General features: G+C 38.4%; 1 protein-coding gene across 1 annotated transcript; it reads right to left on the reverse strand.

Annotated features, from left to right (window-relative positions):
* Positions 1-1,061: 1,061 nt before the first annotated feature.
* Ms4a14 (membrane spanning 4-domains A14) lies at positions 1,062-20,760 on the reverse strand. Its single transcript, XM_046444522.1, has 6 exons — positions 20,623-20,760; positions 18,671-18,799; positions 14,971-15,024; positions 12,478-12,627; positions 7,660-7,758; positions 1,062-2,927 (listed from the first exon to the last, which is right to left on the reverse strand). The coding sequence occupies exons 1-6, from the start codon at positions 20,758-20,760 to the stop codon at positions 1,062-1,064; spliced, it is 2,436 nt and encodes an 811-aa protein (XP_046300478.1).
* Positions 20,761-21,899: the final 1,139 nt, after the last annotated feature.

Here is a 21,899-nt window from a genome sequence, read left to right on the forward strand (position 1 = left end):
GCAGCTGGAGTTCATTTTTTTTAAGTTTCTCATCTTTCTCTGTTTTGCAAAAGATCTCCCCTTTAAAAAGATCCATCTCCATACTGAAGAGTTCTGGAGGACCAACTGTCACTTGCTTAGGAGTCCCCAAATCCTCTAGGTTTTTTTTCTTTTAATTTAAATTACAAATAAATCTAGATCTTCTCCTCTGAATGATAATGATACAACCTGGCAAATCTCTGGATATTTCCAGATATTTATTGGAAAGGGCAGGTAGATCTGAGAGGAGGAAAGAGAAAAAAATGGAGGATAGTTGATGGCTTTTGATAACAATCTCTTCACAGAAATGAAATTATGTTGGGCTGAGAAATTAGGAGTGAATACAGGTGTATGAAAGGGACCTAGAGCAACACTCAGGACATTACAGGTGATTGTATTTTATCACAGCTGTACCTCTGCCCTTCCCTTACCCCTACCTTCCTGTCTCTAGGTGTGTGTTGTTCACCCCCCTCCACACATCCTGTCTTAATTGTCACCTTCCATCTGGTTGAACACTGAGTCAACCTAGGGACTATATCCTTGACACAAGTTCAGGGAAGGAGAATAAATGGGAGAACCGGAAACATCAAAACAGGAAGGATGGGGGTGAGTTTTATTCCTGACTCTTCTGATTCTTGAACACCTCTAGATCCTGAAAACTTTTTTCTAGTTGACTTTCTGACTCTCTCTAGGACACAAAGGAGGAGGCCAAAAAATGTTGGCTCCGCAGGAAAGTAGTCTATTAAGTGTTAAGTTCTAAAATGAATTGGCGATTTTAAATTGAAACACTAAATATGACGACAAAAGTTGACATGCTATTTATTCCTTCACTCCCAGAAAATTCTGATATAGTATTAACATGTCATTTGTTGTCATTTTATTCTAATAAGAATGAATTCTTTGGAGTTTTCTGCGTGCTCTTCATCTTCTGGTGAGCGAATTAGATGGCAACCACAGTTGAGAACATAGGAAAGACTCTGTTCTTCTCCTTCATTTAGCTTCTCTTATTGGGGGCAGTGTGATAGTTGGGTAGATTCTGCCTGTTAGTCAGACTCTTCAGATTGCAGTTGATCTTTTGACCAACATGAGCTAGAAGTTATATTCAAATCTTTGTATGAGTTTGAGCTAGCTGAAGCATAATGCTGTACCTCTTGTTCTGAATCTATGTTGGACAAATAGTTTAAATCTGTGTCTTGTACTAAACTGTGGCTAGAAGAAGGTTGGAAATCTGGGTTCATTTCTTCTAGTTGCAGATTCGTTGGTTTCCCTTCTTTGATGTCTTTTATTGGCTTATCTTCTTCTAGTGCAACTTTGGACTGAGTCTCTTTTTGGTCTTTACCTTGAAATTGCCTGCTTAGGTTATATTGGGCTGGAGTGCCCTGGGATGGGATTTCCTGGCACAGACCTTTCTGCTTTAGAGATTGTTTCTCTAAAATCTCTAGGGTCTTCTGGTGTAGGGCATGCTGCTTTTCTGATTGCCAGTCTCGTGCTATCCAATCTTTGTTTCTCCTACCTTGACCTCTCCAGTCTTCAGATTGCTGGTTAAAGTTTTGCCAATTCTGTTTTCTACATTGCAGAGATGGCTTTGGGAGGAATTGCCCATCTTTGTGTTCCTGGCTTGAGGTGTCCGAATCTTGGTACATCTGCTTTAAAGTTTTCCTTATTTGAACTTTCAGGGTATTGGCTTGCCTATTTTGAGATTGTTCCTTTGGGGATTCTTCCTCTTGAACCTGCTGATCTTCAGCTTGTTTGACTTGAGTTTGTTTCTTAGGGATTTGCTCCATAGCCACCTGCTGTTCTTTATCTTCTCTATGTTTGGATTGTTCCTTCGGGAATGGCTTCCCTTCTGTCTGAAGATGTTCAGCTGACTCCTCTGAGAATTGCTCTGTGGTTTGGGTATATTTAGCTTGCTTTTTTAGAGACTGTCTCCTTGCAGATAGCCAGGCTTTGATTTTCTGGTCTAGAGATTTCCGTTTTAGAGACTGTCTACCTTTGCTTTGTAGGTCTAAAGAATATCTCCTTGGGGATTGCTTGCTTTTTCCTGGCAGTTCTAAGGAAAATCTCTTTCGGTGCTTCCCATCTTTGGGTTTATGGAATGAGAAAAAGTGTCTTGGGTGTTGGTCCTGAGATTTCCATTCCCGGATCTGTTCCATGACTTCTGCTCGAATGTCTCTATATAGCATTTCTAAAGATTGTTGGCGTTGAGGGGGAATGCCTTGTGGTTCAAGATCTTGGGATGGCTGTTTTATCTTAGAGGACCTTATGGAGTAGGATGGGGTGGCTTGCGCTGACAGAGCATTGTAGACCATGTCTTGCGATGTTGTTTGTGTGGATGTTATCTCTTGGAAAATTGTGTCTTGGGATGGTCTTTCTTCGGTGAGTACATCTTGAGAGGGCATGTCTTCAAATGTCAGATCGAGAGATTGGCTGATATGTGATGGTGGGGTTGCATATAGCATAACTGGCTCAGGAGGGGCTTCTATTAGTAGAGCCTGAGATGGCAAGTCATCAGCAGGCAAAGCTTGGACTGTTTGCACGGGCGGGGCTAGAAAATCTTTGGTGGGTAAGGCTTTTTTCTGAGGTAACTGAGTTTCTGTTTGGGTGGATTGTGTCATAACATATTGCATGTCTTGATCATTCAGATTATCCTCCTCTGGAATAGGTGCAGAGGATGTGCTCTTACTACCCTTACACTTATTACATGTTGGTAACATGCAATGTTGGACTAAAGGACTTTTTAAAACCCTTAACTTGAAGAAAGAATAGCCTCCAATAAAAACAGTTTGTCTGTTTAATGTCCTATCAATCCTAGGAGATTCTTCTTGAAGCTCAAATTGTAATACAGTATTTTCTTCTGGGTTAAGTTGTTCACTATTTGGAGTAACATCTGAAGGTAAGAAAAACACAACCTATAAAACCAAGGGGAGTTGGCAGCATTAATAAGACAGAATCATCTTTGGTGTTATTTTATTTTGGCATTCTAAATTATCTTTCATCTCTGACTTAAGATGTTAGGTTGGAAATTACATCTGAACGAGGAGTCATCAAACAAATACCCACCCACCTTTACCATCAACTTATTAGTATTGTTTTGGACAGTGATAACCCCTTATTATCTCAAATACTGAACCAGGCCATTTGACTAAGATTGCTTCAAATATTTTCCCCATCCTTGATATTACAAACTTCTAAGACATTTTAAATCACCTCGTCAATATTCACATATAAAGATTTAATCTATAAAGATTTGTTGGTCATATGGGTGAACTAGATGCTGTCCATCAAAATGACTAAAGGTGAGTTTTGCCCTTAAGGTGCTCACAATTGTAGGTAGAACAACATATAAGTAGATAACAATAAAACCATTCAGCAAGTGCTATTATTATAGAAATAGACACTTGGTGCTTTATGAGAACATAGAAGATGACCTAATTCTGAGAGAATAAGTGCATGCTTCATAGAAGAGGTGATATTTAATCTACATCTTGACAGATTAGTAGAGATTCCTCAAGCAACAGATAAAGTAAGACAGGAGACGAAGTCCAGATCACAGAAATAATGAAAACAGAGGTTGGGACAGAGCACAGTGTGATGGCATGTGGGAGGCAGGTAGATATTGTCAGATGGTGTGCTAGGCTAGAGAATTAGGATTTGTATATATGTTGTCTGTATATACATTGCTCTTGTTGAGAGATCTACTGGAGGTTTTTAAACAGCTATGTGACACCGCCTGATAAAACCTTTGATCAGTGCTTCCCATTCTTTTCTGCGATGATATGCTGCGACTGCTTATGATGATGATGGAATTGTCATTGCAACCTGGCCTGCTGATTTTTATCAGCCCGTTCCCATTCTGAGGTTGTTCATGGAGTCAGAATAGACTACTTGTTCTATGAAGAAGTGATTGGAGCTCAGTGATTAAATGAGTTACGTTGGCCTAGTTGGTTAATGGTAGACCAAGAATGAGAATCAATACATTCTCTTACTCTATATATTCCTAGTACCCATCCTCCCAATTTGTTTTCTACATTTTTATTTTATCTCTATTAGCACATTATTTATATGAGGATACATGGGACTTCTGTATTTTTATTAATCTCCACCTAGATTTTTGTTTAATTTGCTGAAAGAAAGTTTTGGAGACATGAACTATAATATCCCATGTATTCAAGCACTTAAGTGTTATGATTTAAAATTGACTCATTCTTAAGCATAACTAAGTGATGATCAAAGCACTAGAGGAAGTTCTAAAGTCATCTCAAGTCATTATTATAACATCCCTAGGAGGTTATTATCCTTATTTCCCAAGACTAGTGACACACAGTTGTAAACCCACACATGGCAGCAATGGACTGAAGAGGGAAACCAGAAAGAAACCACTGCAAATATGACCAATTCATTTTCAAAAAGAATGCCAAAATCATTCCATGGAGGGAAAAGATGGTCTTTTTTAACAAACAGTGCCTGGAAAACTGGACATCTACAAGCAAAAGAATTAATTAAACAAACAACATGCATAAAAATTAACTCCAAATGGATCAAAGACTAAACTTAGGAGTGAAACTTATAAAATTCAAAGAAGAAAAACTTGGGAGAAATATTCATGACTTTGAATTTGGCAATGATCTCATGGATATGACACCAACACAAAAGCAAACAACTCAATGAAAAAATGGAAAATTTGCTATAAGAGATTTTTCTCCAAAGAAAATCTGTACCCACCCAATAAACATATGAAAATTTGCTTAAAATCACAAGTTATTAAAGACATGCAAATCAAAACCACAGTGAGCTACCACTTCACACCCATTAGGATGGCTATTATAAAGACAAATAAACAAAAAATAACCAGTGTTGGTGAAATTAGGAGTGACTGGAATCCTTGTGTACTGCTGATGGGAATGTAAAATGGAATAACCACTGTGGGAAATAGTTGAGCACTTTCTCAAAAGTTTAAACATAGAGCTACCATATGACCCAGCAATTCTATTCTTAAGTCTATCTCCAAAGCATGGAGTTAGGCTGATATTTGTACATTATCTCAAATACTGAACCAGGCCATAGCACATTATTTACAACAGGAAAAATGTATCTTTCAACAGATGAATGGCTGAGCAAAATTTGGTATATGCACAATGGTATTTTACTCAGCCATAAAAGGAATGAAATTTTCCATATGTATTACAACATGGCTGAACCTTGAAAACATTATACTTGTGTAGTCAATTAGGCCAGATGCAGGAGGATAAATGTTGCATGATTCCACTTACATGAGGTACACAGAAGAGGTAACTTCATAAGATAAAACAGACATTACCAAGACATGGAGGGGAGGGGAAGAGGAGGGATTTAAAGCTAGTCTGTTTGTGTGGGGAATGATGAAAAAGTTTCGGGGATAGGAAATGCTGTGGGTCATACAGTGTCATGAATATATTTAATGCCTTGAATTGTAGACTTACAAATTATTTAAATAACATTATGTAATGTATATTTTACCATGATAAAAATTATTCTAAAGTTCTAGAAATTGAGATATATGATTTTCATTTTTTAATTATATGATTTTCATTTTTTTCTGTTTTAATATTTTTAGTTGTTATATAATATATATATATACACACACACACACATACACACACACACTTTCTCTCTCTCTCTCTCTCTCTCTCTCTATATATATATATATATATATATATATATATACACACACACACACACACACACACACACACTGTCTTTTATATATATATAAAAGACAGTGTGTAATGCCTAGAAGCATAACCATATTGACCTGTGGGAAAAAATGAACTCTCAAAGAGACCTATTGAGTAAGTGGTCAGTTTTCAATAAAGGGACTAAAGTAATGGAGAGAAAGAATTGCATTTTCAAAAAAATGATGTTAGAACAATTGGATAACTCCATGAGGGGTTGTATGCATTAATTCTACCATTACCTCACAACTGGACACAAAAGTCAACTCAAATGCATCATAGACCTAAACATAAAGGCTGAAACTAAAACTTCTAAAAGAAAATACAAAAGAAAGTTTTATCGTGTATTTGTTACAACACAAAAAAGACTAACCAGAAAAATAAATGTTAAACTGAACTTTATCATGTTTTCTTTGGAAGAAAACATTAAAAAGATAAAAGGCAAGCAACAGGCTGTGAAAAATCATAGCACTGGCATGTTAAACCCACTAGACTAGCCAAATTATTAGTACTAGTGACAAATTCAAGTGTTTGTAATGAGAGGGAGCAACTCTACCTATCGTGTATTGCTAATGAAAAAATGGTACAATTGTTTTTGAGATGTGTTAGTCATTTTCTTACTTTCTTTCAAATCCTGGGTATGAAACTCTAAGAGAAGTGAAATTATATGTCCATATAGACATGAATGCAAATCTTCATAGCAATTGATTGATATAATAGTTTAGAACCTTAAACAATCCAAATATCTATCAAAGGTAAATGAACAAGCCGGGCATGGTAGTGCATGCCTGTAATCCTAGCTACTCAGGAGGCTGAGGCAGGAGGATCTCGAGTTCAATGCCAGCCTCAGCAAAAGTGAGGCAAACCTAAGCAACTCAGTGAGATCCTGTCTCTAAATAAAATACAAAATAGGACTGAGGATGTGGCTTATTGGTTGAGTGCCCCCGAGTTCAATCCCCAGTCCACCCCCCACACAAAGGTAAATGAACAAATTTGGATGTACCCAAGGTTTCAATGGACGCAACAGCATAGATGAATCTCAAAAGCATGTTTCTGTGTGAGAGCAGCCAGCCAGAGAAAGTTCTCTGAGCTCTCATGTCTATGACATTTGGGAACCTCATAACTAATCTAGGTGCTGAGGACATCGACTGCAAAAGCTTCAAAAAGTAAAACTTTTAGGCCGAAAGGATTGCACTGTCTTGATTGTGATGGCAGCAACACAGGTGCATACAGTTTGTCAAAGATCACTGAATGATCTTTGTAGATTCTACTGCCATGGAGTTGATTAAAAAAAAACAAAAAACAGAAAAAATCCTGCCAAACACAGAGCCTGGACTGGTATTTATAACTTAGAGAGTGGGCTGTGGAGCTGAATCCCCGAGCCAGACTCTTTCGAAGTTCTGTGATCCTGGAGAGGTTATTTAACCTCTTGGTACCTTGGTTCCTTCAAATGTTAAGGTGTTCTCATGGTGTTAGTAAAATTAAGTTGATGCCCAGTGATTACGATAATGACTGACATATTAAACATTTAGTCAATATGATGATGATGATAAATGGTAATGCTATCGATATTTTTTTTCCACTTCTTCTCTGGCGAGAGAATGGTCTCATACCTTCTTATTACCAAGTGTAAGCTTTCTGTATCCCAGTAATATGGGTTCCCATGAAGTCTGACATTTCATATGTTTTGGCAGGAAGATAAGGAACTGTGTATGAGCAGAAATGACAGAATAGCAGATAGGGAAAGAAGGGAAAGCAGAGCCATCCTCAAGGTGGGGGTGCCTTTCAATCCTAAGGTTGTCCCTCACTGATCTTCCCAAATTCACAAGTTTCAGTTCAGCATCTGAGCTCTACACTGCTCACCAGTCGACCAGAAGTCACCTTAGAGTGTCCCCACAGGACTCTGTTCACACAACAACATTAAACGCACCTCATCTGAACTTGTCCATAACTTGCTTCTGAAGGATGCGATAGTCACAGAGATGCCAAGCTCTGCTATGGTGATAATTAATAAGATTGACAAAATTCCCTGCAAATAAGGAGGAGAAATGAATGGCAATTGAAATGAAAGCTGTATCATTTTAAAGATTTAAGTCCAGAACCTCTTACACCCTCTAAAAACAAGTTTGGGTAAACTCGTATTTTGGATGGTCTTGTAGCCCTTAGATATTGCGTAATTTTCATATCTTTCTGATAAGGCAGTGGTAACAAATTCCAGTACCTATGGGGACCAGGATACCATCTTGAGCAAAACAGGAGGGGAGACGATAGGGAGTAATGGTATTCATAGAAGGCATCCATTACTCGATTCCAGCCAATTGTTGCCATGTGGAAATCTGGGCACTGTGACACATGATTTTTTTTTAACTCTCCTAAGGAAGCTATATATACACACTTTTTGAAGTGAAATGATTTTCCAGTTATTTGTTCACTGGTGTCAGTCACAGAAAACACATCTGCAAGCTGAGTATGCTCAAAAATCAACATTTTACACACTTCCCTTTAAGGGAATGTTTAGATTGAGAGGCAGCATGGTGGAGTATGGCATCAAAAAGTTTAATCTCTTGAGAAAGAAAAACTGGGTGCAAGGTTACACTTCCCCTTGGGCAAGTGACTGAACCTCTCTGAATCTTGGTATCCTTGCAATATATCCCAACACTTAGATATTTACTATTTGTTTATAAAATTCAAATGGATGAAGATCCTACTATATACAATTTTTTTGGTATGTGGTGCTAAGGATTTAACCCAGGGTCTCAATGCATTGTAGGCAAGCATTCTACCACTGAGCTACATCACTACTGCATGTAAGTTATTGGGTTCAGTGATGGACCATGAGAGATTTGATCCTGGTTTTATGAAACTTGCATAGTTGTAAAGGAGGCAAATGCTGATAATTAATTAGATAATTGCTTGAGTAAATTGTAGTGGGTTCTATGAGAAGTATGGTGGGTCATACACGGTTATAAGGGAATATGTGACCAGGTCTGAGAGTGGAGGTGTGGTAAAGAAGGACTTCTTTAAATAAATGATGATTGAACTGAGATTTAAGTCTGAAGGCGAGTTTATTAGGTAGATGGAACAGGGTGAACACTAGACTGGAACCATTCAAAGCAGGAAGAAGCTGGTCTTATGATCCTGGGTGAGTGAGATTGCAGGAAGTGGCTGGTGTGTGCAGCAAGAAATTACAGAATAGTAGATAGGAGATATATATATATATATATATATATATATATATATATATATATATATATATATATAATTTTTTAAAATGCAGGCGCAATGCAATCTAAGTCTTTGGGAAAATGTATGATTGTTCTGTGACCTTAAAATTAGGTCAAAAATTAATTCTTCCAGAGGGAAGTGTGGAGGGGAAAGGAATAGGAGAGAAAGTGGAATGATTCTATCATAACTTTCCTATGTACATATATGAATACACCACAGTGAATCTCTATGTCATGTATAACCACAAGACTGGGATCCTAATTAGAATAAGATGTATTCCATTTGTGTATAAATAAGTTAAATTATACTCAACTATCATGTATAACTAAAAAGAACAAAAAATAAAAATTAAAGAGAAAAAAACAGAAAAAAATTAAATTCTTGATGTTGATATTAAATGTAAAAACATTATAATGTAACTTTTTTGTAATGTAAAACTAGTATTTAGTTCACTGTAAGTTAAAACATTAAAATCTATAAATTACAGTGTTTTAAAAAATGTAAATAATTTATCAAGAGTAGTTTAAACAGTATTTGCCTTCATCTTACTTATAATAAGCAGTGAGCATCTTTCCTATGCCTTGGCATAGGAGCCCCAAATTTTTATCAGTTTTGCTTTCAAGGTCTTGAAATATCTCTGAGGGTTTGATGTGAAGGGTTTTTATTGGCATCACTTCCTCTGAGGTATGTTCATCTTTTGTTACAACCACTTTTATCATTTATGCCAATAGGTTCACCTTCACTAAGTTCCTCTGTCTTTTCTAGAACGGCCTCTGGAACAGCAGCAGTATCATAATTCCTTCCCAGCCCACTCTATCTTCTAGAACACTGCATTTGAATCCTCCAGAATTTTTTGGACAGTAGAAATGCCTGTATCTTAGAATCTGGGTGTAAATTTCATAGTAGTGCCTTTATCTGAACTTGTAGCTTTACCAAATAGATTAATATTAATCAATTCATGCGGACTTCTGAAATAATGAAACCAGTCTTTACTGGAAGTAAAAATCTCATTTTCAGTTTCATTGTAATTACCACTTTCTTTCAGTGCAACAGCTAACCCCAGTGTTTGGGTCTGAACGCTAGCTAACCAAACTGGGATCTGTTTTTTGATTAGTCTTCAATTTTGGCTGTCAATGGCTTCCTATTCCTAGCACAATTTAAATTAAGATATGGAAGCAACTAACTATACCTTCAATATCGTTCCCACAATAGCTTCCTGCAGGCCCAGATCTCAACTGTCTCTGCTTTGCAGTTGCCACTTTTGAATCTTCTAATGACATCCAGGTTCACTTCCAGTGTTATTAATTTTCATTTCTTTGTGCTCTGCTATCTTTGTTGACCAATTTCTTCTTTGGAGTATCCATTTCTATAAACTGTCAAATGAGTTTAGTCTCTGGGAGACGAGAAGGCACTAAAACTTGCACTTTGCTCTCTGCGAGTGAACTAAATAAATTTTCAGTGACCAATCACCATCAGCCTTTGAAAGAAGCAAAGTGGCTGATCTCTGAGATCTGATGTACATCCTTTATTTGCAAAATAATTCGTGAACTAAAGAGCTAGCAGCAAAATTCATATAACTATTTTCAGTTACTACTATGGTAACTAAAATTTTAAGCACTTACTATGGTAACTGATACTTGTGCATATTAAGACTACTTGTACCTAAAAAGAAAAAAAAAATCCTTATTTCACAAACGTCAACATTTAATCCTTTATTGAGAACTATTAAACAAGTTTTGTCCTGGACCAAATAAAAACAAAGCTTCTCTCAAAGAGTGCTAGTTTCAAGACCAAATTACTTGACAACGATAGAAAAATGTTTTAAGATAATTTAATGAAGAACAAATTAGGATTTATAGATGGTCCAAAAATATTCTTTTGAGAATTGTGACTCCTTTTTTCATTTCAATAATGTTGAAGTCTTCAAAGAGTGAAGTTCTTATTACATATAAATCTTCAAACATGATGAATGATGTGCTCTAAGAAAAACAACCTTTAATTTTAGTCTTTCCCTGAATATTTAGAATAATTATCTTCTAAGATCCACGTCTTTTCCCATTATCTCTGAGAGTCAATTCCTTGATACGAATCTTTTTGGCTGGAATCTCATTTCCTGGATTCCCTCAGGGTAGCAAAGTATCTTTCAGAAAAGGGTTCTTTGAATTATGAGTCGGAGCATGCGCACTTCGCTCAAGCGCCTCTGGAATCGGTTTGAATGCCAGCAGCTCCTACCTTCTCTCTGAATCAGAGAGCCGCAATCCCATCAGCGTGTCTCAGATTCTCCTTAATTTGGGCTCCTCCTCTCTGCTTGGCATTCTCAGAATGGGCCTCACACAAGTCGTGATGGCCCCGGATTGATCCCAAGTAGGAGAACCGGGAGGAAAGCAATCCAGTGACAGCTAAACCCACTAGGCCAAGATCTTGCATTCAGTAATGGATGACTTTTTCTTTCCTTCCTTAGGGAGGAAGATAGCTTCCAATGGCATTACTCCACTTGCATCCTAACTGGTTCCAGTCTCCTTAACTTTCTAAGTCCCAAACCTTCACGTCGCAGCTGGTGGAGATAAGATGAACTCTCAGGACTTACCTGAGAAACTGCAGGGAAAGGCCTATTGGAACCTTGACATGGTTAAAAATAATTCCATTAATTATTTATGAGGTAAATATTTAAAATTGTATCTCTGTTTCTTGGTAAGGAGGATATATCTCATTTGCCTTATTAAATAAAATTCTTGCAAATTATATAAAACCATGTATATCCTAACACTCTTCAAATACCCCACTTTTAAACTGCTTTTTGTTTTTATTGTTCACTTAGTAAAATTTTTTCATCATTTTTGTTCTATATTAATGATGAAAAAATAAATCTTTTAAAAAGGCAAAATTGAATCCAATTGATGTTAAATGATAATTGTAATACCTAAAATGATTGACCATCGCCACTGCACTAGGTACTATTTTAAGTAATCTTCATAACAATTCCATACAGTAGGCATTATTATCTTCATTTTCCACATGAGAAACACTGAGACTCAGAGAGAATACCGTTTTAGATCAAGGTCATAGGCTTACATGAAATAAAGCCACAGTTAAAAATCCAGAGACATTTGATCATAAATCATTTTAACCGTCATCCCACAGTGTGGGATGGGTCAGTTGACCATTGCTCTCAAAGGTCAGTTCAAGTGTTGGCACTGTTTCAATTATTGTGATAAAAATCAGTGCATCAGCCCGGTTTGGTGGAGCATGCCTGTAATCCCAGGTTGAGGTTGAGGCTGGAGGATCGAAAGTTCAAAGCCAGCCTCAGCAAAAGTGAGGTGCTAAGCAACTCAGTGAGACCCTGTCTCTAAATAAAATGCAAAATAGGGCTGGGGATGTGGCTCAGTGGTGGAGTGCCCCTGAGTTCAATCTTTGGTACCCCATAACCTCCAAAAAATAAATAGATAAAAATCAATGCATGGTTGCATCATGGACTCAGCTCAGATAAGATTGAACAGCCCTCATTCAAAATGAGATCACTTACAATGAAAAATGTTTTACCGAGGACACATGATCCATCAAGGGAAAGCATCTGGCAGAACTTGTGTTGGTGTGTGAAGCTGATGAGGATGAGAGCAATCCCAGCCACTGCCACCGCGGAACTGATGACATTCATGGTAATGATACCTGGGATCTGGAAAGCAGTTTAAAAAGTAACAAAATAAATAAAAACCCAATCAAACCAAAAACACCTTGGAAGAAACTCTTCGTGGTTTTCACTTTCTACACACCTCTCAGGGATGAATTACTCTAGCAGGTCAGGGTGGTAGGAAAGGTTGATAAGATAAATTCTGATTCATCAAAGTCAGAAGATGAATCAATTTTAGAATCAGCCAAGGATATATTCTATGTTTATGTTGAATAAAATGGTCATTTTATCTCAGTAAACCATCATTCATAATCTCTGAGTGGTGTAGTGTATTAGAAAATATCTCAACTTGGAAATTAGACTTGATTTTGGATCCTCATTTTGTAAGAACCTTGTACGAATTACTTAGTCTCTTGGAATTTCAATTTCTACCTTTTAAAATGAGAATTACATTGCCTACCTTTACAGTAGTATGCATTTATTCATTTATTTCATAAACATTTAGTGTGATCCAAATATGTGTCAGGCTGCAGAGATCAAAAGATCATGGGGCTTACATGGAAATCTCCACAAGATTCAAACATAACCCACTAAATCACTAACATATATTTGAAGATGGTTTGAACTGGGATTTAAAGATGTCCTTTGTTGATCTCAGTGTCGGATATGGAAGGAATACAAAGTTCAATTCCTTTTATTCAAGCCCATTATTTTTGGAGAGGGAGGAGGAGATATACATACACGTTTGAGTTCCTTCAAAAGAAAGGAGGGCATCTTATTCTTTTCTTCAAACCCACTCTCAGCACTGATCTTGTTCCTTTAAAGGCCAAAACAAAACTTTCATTTTAAATGTGGCAGATATTTCCTGTGTCTGTATTCATAGCATTGTGTGTGTCTGCTGTGGTGGGAAATGCTGATACGCTTATACATCATGCCCTTCCTGGGGCTTAGTGTGGCAAGATTTGAAAGCATACTTATGACTTCATGTCTACCAAGTCATTTTTATTGCAAGTGAACTTTTTTTATTTGGTAGAAAATGCAAAGGGGCATACAGATATGCCATCTCTCCCAAATTTCATTTCTCCATTCTCTCTTTGTCTCTCATATGATAGTTCATAGACTGAGGTCTCTGGATATGCAAACCCTTATGTGTATTGTGCTTTGTAAAGAGCATACCCAGTTCGAGTCTCATCTGATCCTTATTACAGGTTTGCAGTGTAAGGTGCTGCATCTCTCATTCCCATTTTACAGATGAATGAGATTCAGAATTAAGTGATTGTGAGTAATCTCATTGTTAGAAGAGCCAGGTCCTCTGATGCCCCCCATGCCATCCCATGCCCTGCCATCTGCATAGCTCTCCTTGAGTCAGCCATAAGTTTACCTTCACCTTAATATAGTTCTCAGCTCTGGAAATAAGTCAAGACTGAGAAGAGAACAGCACGTGGAACTTCAGTGCATTGCTAGTGTTTATTTCCACAGGAAGAGATGGGGGTGTTCATCCCCTTAGGACTTCTCTATGGCTTATAACTATTCCCATAGGAAGTTGGTGGAGAACCATAAGAACAGAAATAAGATGGCTTTAAGCGAAGCCCACATCTTCAGGACTTTAAATAAGATCAGAGTGGTTAGAGGGGAAGAAGAGGAAAATTCAGTATCAGCATGCCTTTAACTAAATCCTAGTTAATTCTAAACAAACAAACAAAAACAGAACAAACAACCCTAGAAGTTGGTACTTTTCCTTTCAAGCTGACACAGCCATGGGTGGGGTGCCTTGATTCAGTCCTAGAATCATGCAGCATCAATGCCCAAACCCTTTACCTCTGGACCCTGGGCAATCCTGAAGGAAAAGTCTCTGTTCGTATAGGAGGTGGAGTTGGGGTTGGAAAGCGGGAATTACTGGGTTCCTTGGTTGGTTTGGTTGGAGAAAGGTTTCTCAGTCTTGGTGCTGTAGAATTTTTAGTCTTTTTTTTTTTTTTTGACATGGGAGGCTTCCTAGACATTTTGGGGACACTCAGACACTAACCCTGGCTTCTACCTCTTAGATGCCAATGGTACCCTTACCCAGTTTGGACAACCCAAAATGTCTTCAGACATTGTGAAATATTTCCTGGGGGTGGAGAAAGGACAAAATTATTTCCAGTTAAGAACCATTTAGTTACATGGGTATAAAATGATTTCCATTAATCAACATTTTGAATTTACTTGATCAGAGAAATGTTAGCTAGTATACGAATGTGGGACTAAGTGGTGGCATTGACAAATAGGAATGATGGAAATTGCAAGTTTGATGTATAAATATCTTCCTGAGACACATCTCAATACTAGAAATATTTACAAGAAAGAAGCAAATAGAAGATAAATTACATAGAAATCACAAAAGTGACTTACCTGGGTATTTTTTAATTTCTCATTGATTACTGTGACGCTTCCTGTAAGAAAAAACTGTCAAGAAGACAGGAGACAAAAGTTAACAGGTGATGTATCTGACCACTTTACAATACAATTTCCTTTGGATTTACTAACTATTTGTCTGTGACTCTCCCAGACAATACAGTCTTTCCACCTGAGTGTTAAGGATATGGGGGATAGGTACCAATGTAAGCGTAATCCATGGTGGACTTACTCAGTACCCACACAGGCTCTCTGCCAGTGTGATCTGGAAGAAGCAGGCTCAGAAGACACCACACAGATATTTGGCTCAGCTGGTCTCAGAAAAGAAAGGAATTCCTGGACTTTGGGCCTGGAAGAGGGGAGGAGAGGCTGTGTGTGTTCTGAGTATCAAGGGAGATTTTCTCAGAAAAGACCCCCTAATTGCTCTTATGGAGACTGAAACCTAGTATAATCAACCCAGCCACTTTTTTAATTTTCAGAAGCATGAAGAGTCTAGTACCACCCAGGAAAAGTGAGAACTCTGCGGCCCAGGGTGGAGACCCTTATTGTTTTAATGCTCAGAGGATGAGAACCTCCTCTGTGGGAATTTACATTGGCCTGTGAGATTACCTGGATCTTAGAGTCCAAGGACCATGAGATAAGAAAATCACCTTGGTGCCTTCCTCTGCTTCACCCCCATCCCCATAAGATTTCCAAGAGCTGCCAGCTTTGCCTCCAAGTTCTCCTCCAAGCTGTCTGTCTGTCCTTATCTCCTCTGCTGTTCAGCTAGTTCAGGGTACCATCTTCCCTTGCTGAATTACTGCAACCTCCACTTAACTGATTCTCCCAGGTTTGCTGTTATCATTCTTGGATTCATCTCCCATTAAGAAAACACAATCATATCTGCAAATGTCCCTGCCCTTTCAGAACAACCAGTGGATTTTCCTTCCTCTCCATATTCAAGTTTCCATCCTTAACCTGACCACAAGAGCAGACACAGCCTGACTCCAGCTTCTGTGTGACCTCAGTTGGACGGGACAACCATAACTCTTGGTCTTCTTTGGGGTGATTTCCTGACCTCAAGCTCTCAGGTCATGCTTTTTTGTTACCCGGGAACACTTTTCTTCAATTTCAGCAGTGAGTACCTGTGTGGAAAGCACCTGGTATCCCCAGGTCAGATGATTTCTCCACTAAAACCTCCCCTAGCTCCTGGGAATTCTCTTAGAGCATTGAGCACAAATGTAATAACCTATGCCACCTCTCTAACTTTTGCACTACAAAGAAGACAGTTATGTGTTCAGAAAACCTTTTTCCCATGCAGAGTGGATATTTAAAGGACAGCAGGCCAAAACCCCATTGCAATTCATGTGTGCAGATTATACGGAGTCTCCCGGAATTCTGTTGTGCAATGGGGAAGTGGGGAGCTGGTCCCTTTGATTTTCTGCAGTAGAGCATGTGTGTTTGAAAAGCATGCCCAACATCATATTGTTTGTGTTGGGAAAGTGAGAACATGACCAGTCATTTCTGAAATGCCAATGACGGAAAAGGCATGTTGTGTTTATGCTTATCAAAACTAGACAAGGATGCCAAAAACATTCACTGGAGAAAGGAAAGCCTATTCAACAAATGGCTAGCAAAACTGGAAATCCATATATAGCAAAATGAAATTAAACCTCTCTCACCCTGCATAAAAATCAACTCGAGGTGAATCAAAGACTTAGGCACTAGAACAGAGACCCTGTGGCTAATAGAAGAAAAAATAGGCCCAAATCTTTATCCTGTTGGCCTAGGATCTGACTTCCTGAAGAAGACTCCTAAGACGCAAGAAGTAAAATCAAGAATCAATAAATGAGATGGATTCAAATTAAAAATCTTCTTCCCAGCAAAGGAAACAACTAATAACATGAGGAGAGAGCCTACAGATTGGGAGAAAGTCTTTACCACATGCACCTCTGATAAAGCAATAATCTCTAGGATATATGAAGAACTCAAAAAAACACCAAAAGCACAAATAACCCTATCAATAAGTGGGCTAAGGAACTGAACAGACACTTCACACAAGAAGAAATACAATTTATCAACAAATATTTGAAAAAGTGTTCAATATCTCTGGCAATTAGAGAAATGCAAATCAGAAGTACTCTTAAGATTTCATCTCACTCCTGTAAGAATGGCAATCATCAAGAATACAGGCAACAATAAATTTTGGTGAGGATGTGGTGAAAAAGGTACACTCATACATTGCTGGTAGGACTGCACATTGGTGCAACCACTACAGAAAGCAGTATGGAGATTCCTCAGAAAATTGGGAATGGAACCATCATTTGACCCAGCCATTCCACTCCTTGGTTTATACTCAAGGGACTTAAAATAAGCATTTTATAGTGATGTATCCACATGAAAGTTCATAGGAACTCAATTCACAGTAGCTAGACTATGGAACCAACCTAGGTGTCCCTCAGTAGATGAATGGATAAAGAAAATGTAGTATATTTACTCAATGGAATATTACTCAGCTTTAAAGAAGAGTGAAATTATGGCATTTGCCAGTAAATGGTTGGAGTTGGAGAATATCATGCTAAGTGAAATAAGCCAATCCCACAAAACCAAAGGCTGAATATTTTCTCTCATATGTGGATGCTAATTCACAATAAGGGGGAGCCACTAGGGAAGAATAGTGTTATCTTAGATTAGGTAGAAGAAAGTGATGGGAGGGGAGGAGAGGGGATGTGGAGATAGGAAAGATAGTAGAATGAAACAGACATTATTACTGTATGCATATATGTGACTGCATAACCAATATGATTCTGCAACACCTATACTCAGGAAAATGAGAAATTATATCCCATCTATGTATGATATATCAAAGTGCATAAATGTATTCTACTGTCATGTATAACTAATTAAAACAAATAAAAAATTTTTTAAAAGAGAGAGCATGGTTTTCCAATACACACTGGTCTCATTTTTTCCTTATTTCATCTGTTCATTGACTGATTCATTTAGTCACTCATTCATGTATGCATATTTTGCCTTAAGCAACATTCTAGATTCTGAGAATATAACAAGAAGTGAAATGGACAATGTTCTTGCTCTCTTTGAACCTATATCCCAGTGTCGAAGCTCTAGTGGTTCTGTCTTTAACCATGTGGTGCAAGATTGGGAACCATAGCTGTGGAGATTGGTTAGAGGTAGCTATAATATACTCAGAATATTATTGATATCTCTAGGATTAATTCCACGAGTAGCATTCATAATGTTGTCTCTGGGGCCAAGAAGGAGGTTCAACTCTAATAATCTTAAATTCTCCTTAAGCTATGAGAGTCTGTGATTCTAAGAGCACCAGCTATAAATGTTTGAATTAGTACCTCATCTCAAACTGAGTTTCTCCATTTGCAAAGGAAAAAGTAAGATATTTTTTTCATTTAACCTCCCAGATTGGACGTGAGGAGCAAATGATGTTATTATACACCCACGGGCTTTGGAAATGTAAGCAGTGAACACCTGGGGGTGGGGTTAGTTATTCCTGTGATAATGGAAGCACAATGTCCAAATGGAGTCATTTTCTTTGTCGTGGAGGGCACTTGCCTTTTATGGTCTTCTGGGGGTAGGGAGGGAACATATTTTTTTTTTCTGAAATCCATTATCCTAGGACTTGAATAACTTCAGGTCACACTTTATAACCATTTCTCCAAAGATCCTAATCCACAGTACTCACAATAAATGCTCCCCAGAACGGATATCCTGAGAGGAAAACGAGGGGGAATATTTTAGATAAACTGATGTAACCAAATAGAAGTACAGTTCCAAGGCCCACCATGATCAGAGCAAGCAAGATCTGGATACCCTGTGAAGAAAAAAGGTACCTGAGGTTACCAGTGCCCCGCCCCTCTGGTCTGTCCCTGAGCCACAGTGCACTTCCCTCCTCTGAATACCTTTCTCTGTAATTGCCCCCCGCCCTCAGGTGCCCAGGAGGCTCAGCTCAATCATCCCCACTGCCCCCGTCATTCTTGCCTGAGTCCTTGGGAATCAAATCCATCACTCGTGTCCTTTATTATTTCCTGGATTCCCTGGTAACACAAACTTCTCTCCTCTCAGACAGATTGGAGCACATGTCTGACCAAAGCTACACTGAACACTCTTTGAGGACACGGACTTCAAACTGTTTACTTTAAGCATTCTCCCATCTGTAGCAGGAGAGCGTATGATTTTTCCTTACCATCTGCCCTTTCACATTTTTTCACACATTAAATACAGTGATCTCTTGGTATCCATGGGGAATTGGTTCCAGGACACCTGAGATACCATCATGCGAAGACACTCAGGTCCCTGAGGTAAAATATGTATCATTTGCAGATAACCTGCACCCTCCTCCTGTGTGCCTTTGTCATCTCTAGGTTACTTAGGAATGCTATATACATAGTTGTCATGCTGTATGGTTTAGGGGACAGCAAGAAAGAGAGTCCACTGGTTCAGCACAAGCGTATTTTTCTTTTCAGAGTATTTTCAATCCCTGGCTGGCTGAATCTGTGATTGTGGATCTGAAGGTATCAAAGGGCCATTTGTATATGCTTTTGGAGTTCGACTCATCCCTGTTTCCTGAAAGTTTGTGGAATGTACTGGGGTGATGTGGTGTCTTCTCACCCTTTCATCCAGGGGCCTGGCTAGAGGTCATTATAACCCACTCAGCCTGTCAGGCACATGCAGAGAGATGGATACCATGGTGGTCTTAGAGGGGCAGTGGCTCCTCTTGGGGTCAAACTTCTCTGCTACTATTTGTGGTTTTGTGCCCAGGCCATACCTCTCTGGCAGCACACTTTAGTGACTTTACTATTGGACAAGGATATGGCTATGTATGCAACTCTCCCCGGATGTGTTTATGATGAAGATTTTTTTTCCTTGTGGGTATGTTTATCTGTATCTCACTGTAGAGCTTTGAATAAAGATTTCAAAGGACTCCTGACACCTATACAAGCACAAAGGGAAGTCTAACCTCTCCTCTAATGGCTTCTTCACTCCCAGGGAGATGGTCACCACCACACACTAAGGTCACTTCCTCAAGGAATGTTTAGAAAAATTGCATTTATGTCCTGCTTCCCCTCTGCTAGGGTTCAAAGACCAGTACCAACTCCTCATGAAATAGCTCTGGGGTTTCTCAGGACTAGAGGTGTTGTTAATTAAAGACCTGTTTCTCAGAGTTAAATAAACCCTCAAAAACATTTCTAAGACCTGAGACAAACTGTGTGTTTTGAAATAGAAGTTTTATTTTGCATATTTATCAAAATATATTGACTACATGTTGGTTCTTATGCTGATGATCCAATTCTTTTTCAAAATAATTAATTCACTAATTAGTTAATTTATTTTTCTTTCCACTCTTATTTACTTGGTGCATTATAGATGCACGTAATGATAAGATTTGTTGTTATGTGCGTGTGCATAACATAACGATATATTTTGGCCATCCAAATCCTTATACAAGCAAATGCCCTAGAAGCACTGCTCAAGACTCAACAAGAAGGATACACCAAGGTGAAGGATGAGGGAGGAAAGACAAAACAGAATGGACTCCCTCCTTGAAATCATCACACAATGATGCCTCTGCAGATGTACATGGAGAATGGACTCTTTTCTCCTCATCAGGAAGACCCAGGATGGAAGAAAGCTTACCCCCAAGATTTTTGGCTCTCCCTTTAGGAAATCCAGCAGAGAGACATGAGGCCCGAAGGGAAGTGCTGCCAATACAGTTTCGTGTGGGTGTACAGTGATGACATCGGCCCCTCTTTTCTCCTGGGATGACTCCCCCATGGTTCAGTGGTCGAACGCATGAAGAGACTGAGTGAACATTGCAGCCACACCTTCCCCACCGGTGTCACATGGAGTCCATAGTAAGGAGCCCTGGGAGACTACTGTGCCCAGATGCTAGAACCACAGAGGCTCAGTCTCTGAGTCATAGAATCTTAGGATTCTAGAACATAGCCAGCCCCATTATCTTCTTGGAGAAGGAAACAGTTTTTAAGAAAGCTTTTTCTCGGGTCCATTTGTTTATAAACACATAGTAACCTCAAAATAGATGCTTTATGCAAAAACAAGGGCTTGTACTTATATAAGTTTGTGACCTGTGGCATATCCACTGTGTTTCAGGCACCCAAGAGTTTGTTTTGTTTTAACCTGCATTAGTGTTTATTCTTCTAATAGTTCTACGGAGCTAACACTGAGAATAGAGAGGTTAAGTTGCTCAAGGCTACACACAAAGGAATAGTAAAAGGAGGCAAACTCTACTTCTCTGAGTCCAAAATCTATTGTTACTACCTTATCAGGCTTCCATTCTCCTTCAAGAAGAGTTTCCCACTTTCAGTTGATAATTGTCTAATGGTCTAACCACGTACTTCAGTACTGAACTGTGACTCTATTTTTTCCTGCTTTTATTGAGGTATAATTGACAAGAATTATACATGTTTATGGGGTAAGTGTGATGTTTTGACATACGCCTGCATTGAAGAATGATCACCCTCAAGCTCATTCCCATAGCCATCAACTGACATTGTTTTTTTTCCCTTGTGGTGAGAACATTTAAGATTTACTTTCTTTGCATTTTCAAGTTAAGTGAAAAATCACCAGTAAAAGAAGCTACCAGATAGAGTTATCACTTTAATAGAGAATATTTTCACTTTTAGAAAGACTCATAAACTAATTTGATTTAAGTTCTTCCTGGGTAGTCTATACAAATACTAATTGAAGCAACATAATGTGCTATTTGAAAGTTTGCTTTCCCTGTCAGTTCTTTATGTTCCTATAACTGTTATGGTTTTAATGACTAAATCGTGAAAGAAAATGGTTTCACATAACCAAAAACAATATATACAAATATAATCTTAAGTATTCCTTAGCTGCAGCAATGGTAGATACCAAGATTTCTCAACCTTTGCACTTGCTGCTATTTGGAA

The sequence above is a fragment of the Marmota monax genome, unplaced genomic scaffold (assembly GCF_021218885.2).
Source record: "Marmota monax isolate L192 unplaced genomic scaffold, Marmota_monax_Labrador192_F-V1.1 WCK01_AAM20220418_F8-fsc00038, whole genome shotgun sequence".
In the NCBI taxonomy this organism is placed as follows: Eukaryota; Metazoa; Chordata; class Mammalia; order Rodentia; family Sciuridae; genus Marmota; species Marmota monax.

Coding starts and splice junctions, on each gene's coding strand:
- Ms4a14 (XM_046444522.1), bottom strand. CDS start 20,760: ATGGGGGAGTCATCCCAGGAGAAAAGAGGGGCCGATGTCATCACTGTA. Junction 18,800..20,622: donor GAGAGCCAAAAATCTTGGGG/GTAAGCTTTCTT, acceptor TTTTCTTCACAG/GGTATCCAGATCTTGCTTGC. Junction 12,628..14,970: donor AGAAATTAAAAAATACCCAG/GTAAGTCACTTT, acceptor ACTGCTTTCCAG/ATCCCAGGTATCATTACCAT.